This window comes from Lathamus discolor, chromosome 3, assembly GCF_037157495.1.
Source record: "Lathamus discolor isolate bLatDis1 chromosome 3, bLatDis1.hap1, whole genome shotgun sequence".
In the NCBI taxonomy this organism is placed as follows: Eukaryota; Metazoa; Chordata; class Aves; order Psittaciformes; family Psittacidae; genus Lathamus; species Lathamus discolor.
Genome location: NC_088886.1, coordinates 140,750,988 through 140,767,568, shown reverse-complemented (window position 1 = coordinate 140,767,568; position 16,581 = coordinate 140,750,988). Strand labels below are relative to the sequence as shown.

At 41.8% G+C, this 16,581-nt stretch overlaps 1 protein-coding gene across 6 annotated transcripts in view; it reads right to left on the bottom strand.

The window, feature by feature from the left end:
• The window catches only part of ADD3 (adducin 3), a 103,960-nt gene that overhangs the window by 19,793 nt on the left and 67,586 nt on the right, over nucleotides 1–16,581 (bottom strand). For 4 of the 6 annotated variants that reach the window (XM_065672211.1, XM_065672209.1, XM_065672212.1 and 1 more), the window contains one exon: nucleotides 10,756–10,979. In XM_065672211.1, coding sequence (XP_065528283.1) covers nucleotides 10,756–10,950 — 195 coding nt within the window. In that variant the 5' untranslated portion in view covers nucleotides 10,951–10,979. Of the gene's footprint in view, nucleotides 1–3,402; nucleotides 3,497–10,755; nucleotides 10,980–16,581 lie in introns of those variants that run through there. The other 2 variants (XM_065672214.1, XM_065672215.1) reach the window with 2 other exon arrangements.

Sequence of the window (16,581 nt, the reverse complement as noted above, 5' to 3'; positions counted from 1 at the left end):
ACATAAACCACACTTCCAAGCACCCACCATCCCAACGCCAGCTCGCTTTTCCGATAATGGTTCGCCACGAAGCCATGGTTTTATGGCACTTTCTCCTTCTGTTCCTGTAATCTGTTAAAGACTGCAGAAAGAAAAACTGGCCAATATATTTCAGCAGCAAGCTACACTAACACTCATTTTCAAATTCTGTCATTCCAAGATATTCAATTACTTCTCAAATATTCCTGAAAGAGGCCCCCTGCAAGAGAGCTCTGCCATTTCACACTGCACAGCTCAAATGCTCTTTCACTCTTGTTTATAATATGTACACAAGGAAACTGCACATCTGTAGTCTCCCGGGGGCCATATGGAAGACAGAATACATGAAATTCATGGAAGTATTTGCTTGGGAGGAGGTGGAGAAAAACAGTTATCTGCATTACATTAAATCACTTTCACTTCAATGCAGCAAGGACTATAAAAAGGATCTGCAAAAGCATTCACAGTAAATTCTTATTAGTCATCTTCAGATTTTACTTTTTTTAAACCTGTACGAGTAATATTGCTTCCATGGCAGGAAAAAATGGTACTGTAGTGTATTTCAGGCAGCTTTTATCAGAAATATTTGTATTTTTTATTGTATTTCACGCTATTTTAATTCTTCTGAGTTTCGTTTTGGCTCTTGTTAACAGCAATATACTATACACTTGCTGAGGCTACTACAAATAAGGAGCAAATATGGAGGTTTGGGATGAGGTGGAATATAAGGTGAGGCTATGGAAGAAGTGTATCAAACAAAGCACACGATTTATCCATGTGCTAGCGTGCAACCATGTTTTCTAGCAGACTGCAGCTTTCAGAGTGTCACACACATGACTCACGCACATTTCTCCATGAATATTTATGAATATTTCAATACTTTTTGTTTACTGCTACAGACCTTTAAAACTTGGATTTTTCTATGTCCTTAGATAACAATCTCATGTGCTAACACGACCTTCCTCCTTTGGGAAGGACAGGCTTATATGAAGGGCATCACCTTCTTCTGGACAACAACTTACCTTAAATATTAGCCATTACATGAATGATATTTAGTGGAACTTTCACTGTACAACACTGATTTCTGTAAAACCACTACCATGAAGGGCTTTGATTTTGGGATCTGACCCACTCAGCATCAGGAATCTACTTCTGAACACCTAAGTGCAGCCTGGAGACCAAGTGGTTTGGTTTTGCTTTAATTCGTGAGACTGTAACATAGATATCTATATGGCATTACACTGCAACTGCCCTCAAGTGACCAAGTAAAAGTCATGCTTCAGACATGTTTTCAGAAAGATGACAAGCACTCTGCTCTGGCACAAAGCTGATATTTTTCAAGCAGAAAGGCCGTTAGTAATTTCAGATGTAGTATTTGACAAGAAAATGCTGACAAAAGAAAAACTGCACTATCAGATGAATGAAAAATTATGTTATTCAGCTGTGTGCTCGGCACTGCTCAAAAACGAGAAAGTTTCAGCTGTGGGATTTAAATAGCTTTTTGGATACATGTGGGGTTTTTGGCTTGTTTGTTTTAAACCACTAAAACTTTAGACATAAGATGATACAATAAGAGCAGTGACTTCTTACAGTGGGGTCGAAGTCCCAAAGCAAGAAGCACAGCACCTCAAGGCTGCTCATCAACATGGTTGCACCAGTTCTGGACTTGGTCACCCTGCCTGTGCCTGTATGGATGCCACAGCAAAGCTGCTGCCTGGATAACCCACACTGCCACCTTGAGAATCGTTTCCTGTTTGCACAAGCATCCTTCTGCCTTCAGTGAGCTCACCTGCCCATCCAAGTGCCAGTATCCCTCCCCCTGTTTGTGCTGGAACAGCGCTTAGAGCATCCTGCTGCAAGTTTGCATAGAAAACAGCCTGTGGTAAGGAAACTGGGCCCCTGACAGCTCTTGGAAAGGAGGTAAAGCAACATTTCAGACCAGATGCACAACTAGGAGGATGCTGAGCAGAGCTGTTATTCACCTGGGAGCACATGCAATAGCCTGACCTCTGTATGCAGCAGTCTGCAAACTCCTCTCCACTACTGCCAGCTGAGGTGTTTGTCTCCAAAACTGCAGTAAGCTGAACTACACTGAGCTACACCAGAGGAAAACATAGTTTTGCATTTACACTATGAGCCAAAGCACCTCCTGCACAGCCAAGCCTACCAGCTGCTGGCCCAACTGCCCTAAGCTGATCTGCTTCCAGCTTACCCATCTTTTGAATACCACTCCACCACCTTGCACTGAGACATGAGCTACTCGAGTGAAAATATACAGGGCAGCTCAGCCTGTTCCTAAACCCGTTTCTAGAACTCCACTGATTCTAAACTTTCTGTTTCTAAAACTCCACCCAGTTCTTTTACACCAGCTTAGACAGCCTTTCATGCTACTGCAGCCTGCAGAACAGACACAGCTTTTCTTACTGAGTCATTAATTGCATGATTAGGTCAAGGTCTTTCTAAGATCGTAAAACTGCGTCTCCAGAAATAGTTGCAATCATCTTCCAAATACACATCATAAACTCTAGCAGTTGAGATGCAAAAATCTTTTGACTCAGACCTTAGGGCTCTCTGAAACTCAACAGTAAAGTTACAAGCCTCAGTTCTGACTCACTTCCATTTTCATTCAGGACAGTTCAAGTGTGAGCTGACAGTGTAGATTTGGGTTCTTAAGAGTCAAAACAACATTTGCATGTCCTAGTTGACAACTGGTATTTTCCAGTCAACATAAGCAGAAAAACTAGAATAACCAACTTGCTAGAATACCCTATTTTACATGTATACACATCTCTATATACAGCACAAAATAAGAATGTAGCTAGAAAATTTTAGTATTAATCTCTTCGTCTTGGTAGGCAGCTCTCTGAGCATATTAAGAAGTATGCTGGTTCATATCTTTCTATGCTGTTTCTTGTTTGTTGACCACTGGTTTCTCCATGTACCCCTTATTCACTCAAAAGAAGTAGAAATAAAATGATAAGGAAAACAAATGTCTTTGAAAACAGGCAAAACAATGGTATACAGGTAATCTACAAGTACTCCACACCACTGCAAACATGTAAGAGGAGAAAGCGCATGCTCACGTCAGGAGTAATTACAGTAAGGTGCAAACAGTTTGATATGTCTGTCTACAGGAAAGTAGCTAGAAAAGCAATGTGGGGTCCCTCCATTTAATAGCAGCACTGCTGTTAGCCTAGGAGCTGCAGAAGAGTAAAAGAAACCCCTTCACCCATTTTCACTCTTGCCCATTTTTGATCAGACTTTATATACCTTAAATCCATTTTTAAACAGGGTCTAATTCAACTTAGCTACATGCAAACGCACTCACACCGAGTCTCTAAGCCAAACCACCACCACTGAAGAAAAGGTTTAAAAGAGCTTAACTGGTATTTTGTTCCTGAGAGCACTCCTGTGCTGGAAATGCAGCTGCCCGGGGAGAAGACGACAGACCTTCACCGAAAGAACTGATGTGGCTTTGTGACAGGCTGCTTCAAGACTGGAGTTCAGATACAAACAGCCGGTGCCCTAAGTGGAAAAGGGTGGAGCTGGCCACAAAAAAACTGCCAGTGAGTTAAGGCTGGTGGGGAGAAGATAAGAGTCACAAACAGTGTTTGTTACTGCCATGAAAAGAAAAAAAAGGGAGGGGTGGGGAGCTTCTGTGTTACGATAGAAAGAAATGGGCTCAATAATAAATATGGGGAAATAGGTAAAGTTCTAATAATCCCTTCACTTGCAGTGAAGCATGTGGGTATCTGAGCTGGATTCAGTGACTCAATTGACAGCAAGCCAGTCCACACACACACAGCTCAGCCTGCACCAGTTTTTCTGGCTCCTCGACCCTGGTCCACACCAGTTCCCCTCTGTGAGCTGAAGCAATGTTTACTCCTGCGATAAGCAGCCCGGAGATACCCTATGATTAAAGCAAAACCTGAAGCACTGAACTCCTCTGCAAAGCCCATCTTCAGCACAGCCAACTCCCACAGTGCCAGCAATCCCCACACTTACACAAATGCTGCTGTGTGTCCCTCCCTCGTGTTTACTCATGGAGTAAAGCTACACATCTTGCTAGATGGAATGGAACTGCCAACATTTAAAATGCTCAAAGAAATCAAATTTCAGCTTGACAGGGGTCTTAGACACTTCCAAACAGAATTAACGTCTTTCAGTAAGCACAGGAGTAGGGAATGTGGGAGCACACGTGGTGGCAATGCACCATCAAATGATGGGCAGAGCTCTTGCAGGGTGTTCTGGATTCCCATGCTCCTGCAGCCAGGGAGGAAAATCGTCAGTCATGATTTTCCAGGATTATTTAACAGCCGAAAAGGCTTAAAAATTAATATAGATAAGCAAGTCCCTTTACTTGTTATATATGTACTGCAATGGAAACCCCCTTCCTGCTCTCACCAGACTGAGTTGATGTCTTTGTTAGACAGAAGTTACAAGCCTAGTGACTGAAAGAAAACTTGTAGATTTTGTTACCCTGCATTTTATTTTATATCTCCTTGTCACTTATTATTAATTAATTGGGGAATTAATTCAGATCAGAGTGTTATTTACAATTAAGAACCTCAAATACACATAGGACCATAGGAAAGACATCAGGCAAAGGAAGATAGATCTGATTGTTTGACAATTTGAATAACCTAAAGAACATGGTCCCAAAAGCACCACAGGATCTGCAGACCCCCTCTCCCTGAAGACAACAAAACCCTAAACTCAAGCAGTTAACTACCAGCAGGAAGATTATATACACGGATAGGGGGTGGAATCAATCTGGAAACTGTTGGCATTTATATTTAATGAAAACCACAGTTCAAACTAAATGGAAAGCAGCAAATATGGAAATGAGAGAGAAGTGAAAGGTAACTCATGTTTAATGTAAGGAAGCAGAGAAAAAACTCACAATTGCACTTGTGGTGCGGGACACTGGTATGAAAGATCATGAGAAATGGAAATCAGGCTATGTGATTTCTTGGTTTCTCACAGGGAGAGTGGATATCCTTGATTGCAGACAGCATTACCCTGAGTACAAATTCCCTCTCACTTAAAATGCTGAACTTGCCCAGCCCTCCGATCCAGGCTCATATGGATATTGTCACAGCTAGGGGGATCTTTATGGGACATTTTGTGGCATGTCTTAAATGATGTGCCAAGTTGAGCTCATCTCCCCTGGTGAAAGAGATGCTACACAGGTCGTATGATGAAAGAATGTGATTAAATAAGCTATTGTGATGAGAGGAGAGTCATGACCCCAGCAGGAAGTCAGAAAGATGTCAGAGAAAACCAAAGCCAGAGGAGGGAGCTGAGATGTGAGAGGCGGATATGTGAGGAACTAAAAAGACTTTTGATATTTTAAGAAAATAAACTGCCCAAAAGGGAGTGGTGGTGTGAAAATACTGGATGTTCACTCGATACAAACCAAAGTGAGCCAGACAACTGCAAAAAAGGAGGAAAAAATAAATCAAACCATCCTTCATCTCTGTCCTGATGGTTTGAAAATAACAGCGCTAGAGAAAAAAATTCAAGTGTGGGTGGGTTTGCTTGTTTTTGAGGAGAAGAATCTGCCTGCACGCTGAAGCAGACCCCTGAATAGATGAGTTGCTAAGCTGGACTGTTATCTCCCCTCTTCTCTGGGCAAGAGCAGCTGGCGTGGGAGGCAGGGGGTGTGTGCATGTACAAGGCAGGAAGGAAGAGAGGCACAGGAGAGAAGCACAGTTTTAACCTCAGCATAAAACAACACTTATTTTGCAATCTGGATGGCTAGACCTGAGCCAGTGCCCTCATGTAATGGCAGTGCTGAGCCAGATGTGCCCTGAACAACCTGCAGAGCCTTGACAGGTTGGTAGCTGCTCTCTAAATCCAACATGAAGTTAAAGCAAAGCATGATGAGATCCTGCCAGTGAAGTGCTCAACAAACCAAACAGCTCCAAATAACCGTGTTTCATAGGTAAAAATAGCATGTGCATATTCAATGGGTCTTGACAAGACACACAAAACTTTCACTGGTAAACTGAAAACATAAACCCCAGGCATTTAAATTCCAGTAACTGGGCATTTTTATCTTCACGCATTTCAGCTGTTCAACTCACCACTTTACACATAGATTTGACTACTCCAACTTTTTCTTACCTCAGTAACAATAACAAGATGTATCTCATATCAGTATGTCTTCTGTATAAGAGCGCATCTTCTTCCACTCTGACCTGTAGCTTTTCTTCAAATACCGTGATATAAAGTGGATATAAGGTACTCCTCAGTGCAGTTTAAGCAGTGATTCTAATTTCCTGTCAGGTTACACACAGAGTCCTGTTAGCTAAAGCCTGTAGTAAACTTTCCTGCTGGTTAGCTAACTGTTTCACTCAACCGGGAGCAGTGTGGCACTGCTGAACCCAACACCTTCCCTGGCCGCTCCGGGAGCTACAGGGAGCTTCTCCCTTCTGTATGTTCATGCAGCTCCTCAATGCTGAACTTACTCTTCAGTCTTCACACACCAAAACTGCTCAACCATTGCTTTTTTGTTTTTAACTAAGTGTTTTTGATTCTTCTGGTTGCCATGGTAAGGGCACCAGAGAGACATGAAGGCCTGGAGGACTTGTATACCATAACTGAAAGAAGTGTTTTGATGATACAGCTAATAAATGTTTCCTCTTTGAAAAAAGCAGTTACTCTGTATAACAAACAGTATGACTGTTCAGCATATAAAAAGACGAAACTGATTTTAATTTCAGAATTAAACTGGAAAATCTAACCCTCACCCCAAACTTTTCAAATTATAGGTCAAGTATCTCAGATCAGACATAAAGCAATAACATGAGTCCTTTAACAATAACATCACAGTACCTGAACCTTCTGAGCTTGCAGATGTTACTGAGCTAAACTTATATGATATTATCTTAAAGACTGGCCAGCAGTACCTCTGGATGCTATCAGGCTGCTCACATCCAGCTGATCCTAATTTCTTTCCACCTTTCTAACACACACAGAACAACAAACAGGTCCTATCAGATTCTCCAGGCCATCAGATGCTCCCAGGTTACACACAGTATTAAGCAAACAAGTCTGAGAATTCACTGATAATGTCAGGACATTCTTTGTGAGCAGAGGTCATAAAACTCCTATAATTTGTTTAAGACTTATTACGAACAGACTCTAAGACATTACCAAACACCAGAGGTAATGAGAATAGCGTTTCAGTAGCCTTTTAAATGATTTAATTTAGGAAAGGGAAATTGCACATCACAGAGGAGTAGTCAGACTGCACATCAATACATGCATCAAACAGCACATCAGAGAGATGCAGCAGTTTGATGTCTGAAGATGTCTGCTCAGGGCTGTGGCCCTTACAATAACATGCACTGCACAAAGCATACCAAGGTTCCTGAAATACATTCTCCAATTTATTTTCTTGCTAAAGGATTTAATTTTCCTACTTGAAAGAAAAAGTCTTGTTAATAAAACAGATGAAATCAGTACCTAAGCTTCCTAGTATATGACAGTGATTAACCCTTTAGTTTTACACCATAAACCTCTGCTCAGAGAAAGTGCATGCTCAAACAGGCTCACCTCAAGTCCATGCATGCTTGTGCATTTTTAAGAAATGTAGCAAGGATAATACCTACATCTCATATTTACTAATACTTGCCAGAAGATGAGTCAATGACTATTTCTGTGATCTGAAGGCATATATTAAGACTGGGTAAAGATATGAATGCATACATCTAAGACTGGGTGAAGACTTAACACTGAGCAAGCTCTTCTTTAAAACATGTCTGATACCCTCTCGTCCTTTCCTTCCAAGCTTCTTCAAACTATTTCCTTCTTGTCAACTGGAACAAACCAGAGAAGCAAGAAAGCTCTATGCAAACTTGTAATACAGTGTAATTCTGCAGCTATAGAACAAAAAGAACAAAACCACTATGCACAATACCCATTAATTCAATCCTGAACCTGTGTTACAAAGACTGGTAACAGGAAAAATAGCTTTTGGCCTTTTTATGACAAATATATTCAAGAGGAGACAAGGTACCCATTTTCTATCCTGACTCTCGTGAACACTGGAACCTGGAAGAAATAATGAAGTTTCTATTCCCAAATCAGTTGTGAAATTTGCTTGATGGATATAGAGTCACTGTATTAAAAATGCTTTTATTTCCTCACAAGAGAACCCACAGCTGGGTTCCTCTAAACTTCTATATCTAGAAAAGAGACTCTAAAAGGAGATACTTGAGTAAAAATGGTAGTTCAGACACCTCCTCTTCTTGCCTGATCGCACACTCAGCTCCCACATTCCCATTTCTCCCTGCCAGATGCCAAGAGCTGAGCAGGCCCCTGGCTTATTTGGACAACTGCTCTCTCACACAACAAAAACTTGTAACTTGTTGGCAGCTCCAAACAGTCACTTTCCCAAAAGTGCTGGGCTCAGCTTCTCTTGCAGCAGGACACCAACAGCAGCCCAGCAGCTCTTTGTCCCCCAGCCTCCAGTTAAAACACTTACCTAGACTCAAGGGTTGACGCTCTTCATCGCCCTCCCTAAAATCTGCATGCTGACTCTGCATCTGTTAAAAAATACCCCCAGAGACTGCGGCAAAGGGACATTTATTACATTTGGCAGATTTGGCAAAAGGTCCTCCAAAATGCTGGAGTAGTTAACTCTCATCGAATTCAATACTACAATCAAAAGGATCAAAACCTAACACACATACAAACCCAAACAAGATCTAACTTTATCTATCAGGCTAAAGATCTAGTCTTTGCTGTGAGTTCTGGATAATCACAATGTGAATATTTTAGCAGGAAGAAGCATGCTCCGATCACATTTTACAATCGAGTGTTAACATAAAATTATCACGATTGAAAAGTTACACAATACTTCCTTAGAGTATTTTCTTTATAAAAGAACCTGGCTGCAAACCCAAGCTTGCACAAATAGACTTGAAAGTAATAAATTCCTTAGTCAACAGGTTCACATTATACTCAGAGCACCACACAGATCCAAGAGGCACTCCACGACAACACTTTAGCAAACAATCCTGTTATTCATGGATGAGTATAATGGGGTGATTACTAACAGCTGTTTGCAATCTCATTATATAGAATCATAGAATAGCTAGGGTTGGAAAGGACCTCAAGATCATCCAGTTCCAACCCCCCTGCCATGGGCAGGGACACCTCACACTAAACCATCTCACCCAAGGCTCTGTCCAACCTGGTCTTGAACCCCAGCAGGAATGGAGCATTCACAACTTCCCTGGGCAACCCATTCCAGTGCCTCACCACCCTTACAGGAAAGAACTTCCTCCTTATATCCAATCTAAACTTCCCCTGTTTAAGTTTTAACCCATTACCCCTTGTCCTGTTGCTGCAGTCCCTAATGAAGAGTCCCTCCCCAGCATCCCTATAGGCCCCCTTCAGGTACTGGAAGGCTGCTATGAGGTCTCCATGCAGCCTTCTATTCTCCAGGCTGAACAGCCCCAACTTTCTCAGCCTGTCTTCATACGGGAGGTGCTCCAGTCCCCTGATCATCCTCGTGGCCTCCTCTGGACTTGTTCCAGCAGTTCCATGTCCTTTTTATGTTGAGGACACCAGAACTGCACACAATACTCCAGGTGAGGTCTCACAAGAGCAGAGTAGAGGGGCAGGATCACCTCCTTTGACCTGCTGGTCACGCTCCTTTTGGTGCAGCCCAGGATACGGTTGGCTTTCTGGGCTGCGAGTGCACACTGCAGCCGCCTTGTTAAGTTTCTCATCAGCCAGCACCCCCAAGTCCTTCTCTGCAGGGCTGCTCTGAATCTCTTCTCTGCCCAACCTGTAGCTGTGCCTGGGATTGCTGCGACCCAGGTGTAGGACCTCGCGCTTGGCATGGTTAAACTTTGTAAGGTTGACATCAGCCCACCTCAACAAGAGTGTCAAGGTCAGAAGAAGCACCCCAACTTACAGAGGAACCGAAAGGACAAGGATCTGTAAAGCTGCTTAACCCCTTCCCAGTTGCATTACCCTCACTACTCACATCACGCCCCAATACCTCCTCCAAAGGTTCACCCTCACACAGACCTTACTCACTCTCTATGGCTTCAAAATACTCAAGGTAACAGTATTACTTTTGAATGTGTTCATCAGGTTAAAACCAACGCATACATTAAAATAAAAATTTCAACTATTATGAGTGTGTTTCAATAGATTTAATAGCGTTCTATGTAGCCTACACAAGTACTGAACTTACACAACCAGTAGATGAGTGCCAATATGGCCAAGTATGGGTATGATCACCCCAAGGACATGAAAAGAACATACGGTCTAGCTTTTAAATAAACTTAACCCAATTATGAATGTTAATTAAACCACTCCTGATGCAAATGATAGGTTAATATTCAAACCCAGAAAGCAGAACACCATGTAATGCCCTAATTTGCTCCTATTTGACCAGTGACTCCTTCACTCTCTTCCCTGCCCCTAAGTTTTAATTAAGCCCCCTGCAGCCAGCCAGATCTTTTTACAATACTGCAATGAAGCATGAGAGAATCAGGAGAAAAACAACACAATAAAGGCTGCTTGTTCACAGACAAAACACCGTGCAAACAAGATGCTGGATAATCTGTTTAGTGACTCCTCTTAGAAGACAGTCCAGAGATATTCTAGCTAGCTGTGACATCGGTTTCTCTTTTTTAAGTCTCAAAAAGTTAATCAGGAATCTCAGAAAGTAACACTCTTTTATTCTCATTCCCCCTCAATCCCACTCACAGGGCTCTGCAGTATCTGAGTGACTCTCTTCCTTTGCTCCATCATATTGAAGTCCTGCCTCAGGTCAGGAGACATGTTTCTCTCCCGGATATACTCTGGGTCATTCTCGTCGATGCGATCAAAGTACCGCTCCTTGTGAGGCATCGTGGCTGAGGGAGGAGTAGTGATCACCACCTGGCTGGCATCAGTACTCATGCTTCAACGCTGCGGGTGGTAGACCTCACCTGAAACAAATAACAAAGGGGAAGAATGATTAACAATTAGAAGGAGGGCATTGAATATGACTTCCAAGTCTGGACACAAATGGTGTTGTTACTCATCTCTGCAGAGCAACATCTAAAATGAAAGGGGAACAAATGAATTATCATAATTAGAAAGCTGAGGAAAAATTCTAGAACACTGTTTAAAAATCAGTTTTATGATAGTGCATAACCAGCTCTACTCAAGTTAAAATAAATCCCCAACAGCATACAATTATGACATTCAAAATGACCATAATATATTTTATGATAAACTTTCCTGCACCATTTTACATTTTACTCATCACCCCCTGAAGTTTTTACATAGCTTTCCTTCCTGACATGTTCAACCAAACATGGTCAGAAGACAAGGCCTCTGTTTAACACCCACTTAGTGTTCACCTCCAAGCTCAAATGAAGACGTTCCTCAATCAGAGCATTTCCGCAGCATCTCATAACCCCAGCTTAAAGACAAGACATGAGGATGCTTGAAGACCGCCAGGGGATCTCTGCAGAGCCCTGGCTGATGCCTGTGCTTTCAGAAGACACTTGGAGACACCAAGGGAACTGCAGAAGAGGACGTATGTTGGGTTGCACAGGACTGAGGCTGCAGGAGGTTTAGCTTTTCTCCTCTTATGTGCAATTGCATGCAAAGATTCTCACTGAATCTCATTACATTAGGAAAAGAAAAACCCCAACCAACCAACAATTTTCATGTCTTGGTAGAAAGCTATGCTTAAAATCTCATTAAAAAGCCTGATAAGCATTTGTAAACACAAACAGAACTGGATCAAAAGCAAAAAAGCAGACACCTGAATTTTCATACAAAGAATGAGGCTCAGAAGCACACTCAAGAGGACCATTCCTCAAACAGGTATGAAGAGGGATGTTTTCTCATGTTTGAGGAACAAAGAGAAGTAAGATTTGTAGGAAGAGATAGTGTATTATGAAAATGCATCTTCACATGCAAATATCTGCATTCAATAACAAATTTAATATAAAAATATTTGCATGCAAATGTATTTGGTATGTAAATAATTCACATCTTCAGAGGAAAAATAGCCAAACCTGAAGGAATGAGAGTTGTCAAGCAGTATTAAGCAGTGTGGCTTAACATTATGGTATCAGTGGTTTTAAGTGTCCTTGCTCTATGGTACAGTTCACCCATCCCTCATTTGGGTCAGTGCAACTACTATTTGGGGTATTCTGTGAACAGTGAGTGATCTGACATGGAGCACCTGAACTCCTCAAACTACAACCTTGTATATCTCCCAGATGAAACACCTGGAAGTCCTGTTGAAACCAGATCAGCAGCACAAGCCCTCCTTCTGCTGCAACAAGCCCTTTTGGTCCTTGTGCTGAACCCTCTGCTGTGCAGTCACACCATGAACCAGGCTGGCAGCAGGATGCAAATTGTTCTGCAGCCAGTTTCCCACACTGACACCCAAATGGCTTTGCTGGCATGCTGCAGGTTCAGCACAAGAATGAAATCCTGGGACACTGCAGCCCTGCCACCAAATCTGAAGCCCCAGACAGAAAACAAGACAGATACCACCTACCAAGCTGGGACAACATTAGCAGATAAGATACAGAAAAAGCATGTCTATGATTTTCTTGTATATTACAGATTATGATACAGTTTGGGATTGAAATGAAATACAACACCCTTCTAAACGAAAATGCTCCATAAACTCCAATGCTTCATTACAGAGGCTGTGGAATCATACCAGTGAGTTCTGCATTTGCTGCTTGGGTACAGTATGAGTTCATTCCATATTTGCTGAATCAAGAAGCCTGCTATGTGTGGTTAACTTGGGGATGCTGGGGAGAAGACATGGGATTTGCTGCAAGTAAATGAGGGTTTGGGAAAAATCCAGAAGTATGAAAATAGCTTATTTTTTTCTAAAGAATGAACTATTGTGTTTTTCCAGCTGGGAGCACTGAAGCGGAACGATAAGCGTCTTGGGACAGCATTTGGGGATATGATCACAGCCTGGCTTCCCTCTGTTCAGGTTAGAACAGATACCCTTATAAATGCAGCCATGTATTATGTCTCCCTTCCCCCCCACAAAAAGAAAGAAGAAAGGTGGGGTTTAATTAGGAGAAGAAAACAGTGTCATAACAAGACACAAAACAATGAGCTCACTCTCCAAATGCCACAAGGTATGAAGAGCTTGCGACCTCTCGAGCCTACGCTGTTCTCCATCTGTGTCAGGGTAAATACCTCCATCCAAGCCAGAACAGCCACCTCCCAGCACCTGCTGGGAGCTGAAAGCACCCTAGAAATGCAGATGGCAAGATCCTTGTTCGAATTGGCAACCAGCTGCGACGTCTGCTCTTCTGTTACTTCTTCCCAGGAGCTGCCTTATCCAACTGTTTTCCCCAAATGCCCCTGAATCCTGCAAACCCCAAGTGCCAAACTTGCTCAACTGCTGACCCACTCGGTTCGTTGGACCGACTACACGCATGTCTGAACTTCAAAAAACTAACTCTTATTATTATAGGTTTACAGGACACAATTAGTTCAAGTCTGTTACTTTACAATTCATTCTTACAGTGACAGAAGAGCCCATTCATCTGTGAAAAGACACAAATGTGCCTGGCAATACCTAAAATCCCACAAAAGAGATTTTTCTAATTGCTCTGGACTTCATTTTTCCCCTCTTTCATTTCAGACTGGTTTGTTACCTCTAGCCATTACAATTACAACATTAAAGTCCTTGTACTACAAAAACCCCTCCATTACTGAACATAATACGGGTACTGGGTCCAGTTGTTCTTATTAGGTCTGGTTCAATGCCCGCTCTGTTGGGCCTAGGCTGACTCTCATATAACCCCTACTGTTCAGCTAGAAAATTTTCAAACAAATCAGCCATTCTTTTACAATTTATTTGTATCTTGCCGTGATATATTTTAGAAAAGAGGACATTCGTCAAAAATATGCTCAGCTTTGGGGGCTTTAAAGCTCCAACCTCTCTCAGCAGAGAACTGGCAATGACTTAGAATTAAGTATTTACAGAAAACCCAGATCTCAAAATCTATGAATTCTGACAGAGTATTCTCTCTCTCTCTCCATTTACTTTCATTAGATTCTTTTGCCTAGACAAAAAAATCAGCTTTGCTGCAAGGCTACTTTTGGCCTCCACACCTTCCAATGATGTTCATGAATTAAAGAAAGTAAGCAGTACAGGCTAATGCTTCCTTTTGCACGCTACACTGTATAAGTGGTTCCAGAGACTGAGGTACAGGTGGAAATGAGAGATTATATGCCCCAGTAGCAAGAAAGTACTACATCTAGACTGGTCAGAAAAGACAAACACACACAGTGAAATCAAACCTAAACTAGGATCTGATTTTGTCCTGGTGAGCACCACCCATCACTCTTGCTCAGTTAAGACACCCATTTTAGCCCACGTTTTGGCCTAACATGCACTTTGCTGTCATGCCAAAAAGAGACTCAAAATACAGTGAATTACAGATGGGAAAACTGCTCTTCTACTGCTTCGATGCAGCGGAAAAGAAACTGAAAAGAGCAATGCAGGATGTATAAGTTTTTCTTACAGAGAATCCCTGTGAAATCCGCTGAAAAGTCTTTTAGGGGCCTGTGAAACAAAGAAGCTCAAGCTCTTGCTACAGGGTAACTTGTTCATCTAACTCTGCTTCCCCCTGCCTAGTTATGCCTTCCAGGTGAACTGAACTCTGATACTGGTACAAAAGAAAACAGGTCATGTCCTCGTGCTTTGATGCCTTATATAGCTCATGGGTTTGGCCTCTATATTCTGTTCTGTATTTTATACCTGTAACTGGGCTAGAGAGAGAAAGTAGAACATTTCACCTCTGTCAGGAGGCTATGCACATCTCTACTTAGAATTAAGTTCCACCTAACAAAAGCTTTCAATTTATACCAGGATCTTGAAACTGTTGGTTTTAGGCTGCAACACTAAATTCTGAGCATCTCCATCTGATACTTTGGAAAGTCTAAGTAACATGCCATGCTGCTTTTGTTGGAATAACTGTTTTCAATGTCACATTACAAAAGCAGCTCAAAAATAATAATGAGGTCAGAGAAACAAGGAGTGCTGAAGGAAAAAAAGAGCAAGAGACCAAACGCAAGGAAAATCTAGCTTGCCAAGAACACCCCAGAAAGCACTGACTTTACATATTTATAGCTTTCATAATGTACAGAATGCATATAAAAATAAATACTACCATAAGAAAAAGACAGAGCAACAGTAAAGGGATCAAATCATTAGATCACCTAGCAACAAATCATTAACCTAGCTTTTATGCTGATGCTTTATGGCTGGTTTCAGACATCCCCATTTCCTCTATGCAGCACAATCCATCTGTTTGAGAGTTTCCAGCACTGCAAACCAGCAGTGTGTACATTGCATCATTAACCAGTACCGCCGATCTCAGGTCTGAGCACTCGAGCTAGACTACACCACATCTGAGCCTTTCTTTTTCAGGAGCACATTGTGTTATTCCGCTATTTCTGTTTCTCGCCTGCTTGTTTTTAAGGAACAGTCTGCTCTTTCTTCCCCCCTCTCCAGTGTCTTGTCTGCCAGGAGACTTGTTGGAAGCGAAATGGGTGTCTCTTGATCTCAGTTCCAGCCTCCCTGTGAAACAGGCAGCTCCCAATCTGAATCAAAGACTTGGCTTTAGGGAACACTGCCAGCTACATACGTAAGCTGGCAGAAAGAAACACACTTAACTGACGGAATGATTAAGAAGGACAGGAAAATATGTAGGAGAATATGGACTGAGATGAGGGTCACCATTACTGTCTTCTGGCATTGGAAAGCCAACTGTTCTTACTCCTTCCTTAAATTTTGGCAAAAAGGTATAACTGAGTAATTGCATCTGTTCTAGAGTAAAAAAAAAATATATATATATATATTTGGATAAAGACCTCAAAACTCAATTCATTTTTTTATTCTCCTGATCAGGACATCAAATACCACAAATATCTGACAAGGCATTGACAGATTCATTTTTGTTGTTGTTAACATGTTACAATGGGTTTGGGTTTCATTTGCCAGCCTCATGTTACACACCGTTAAGGTAAGTAAGGTGCATATTCAGATGATAGCATTTTCTAAATGCCATTTGTGGAACTGAGAATACTTCTGCTCCACTAGATAGGCAGCACTTGCTCAAGATTACATTCACTGATTTTACTAACGCATGGTGATCCTGTATACTAGCACTCAAGTCGAACTGTCAAACTGCACTCTTATATTGACACAAGGTAGTATTTGCATTAAAAAAGTAAAGTAGTCTCACCTTATCCCAACCCATTCAGTCTTTCTCCTTGTATCACCCCTTCAGGTTCATACCAACTGATGACTGTATGGTCAGATGACGGAACGTGTAGGAGAAACTTATTCTTTAGCTGAGTTTAAAGTGCTGGTTTCTCTGTTGGGGTTTTTTGTTTGTTTAGGGTTTTTTAACTTTATTTGATTTATTTTGAGCTGCATTAGTTCTCCCCACCAGCTAACTGCACATCTACACAAATATTTGCTCTGAAACAAAGACAGGGATGATACAGGGGTGTTGAATACTGCCTCTTCCAGTAGCACTGCAG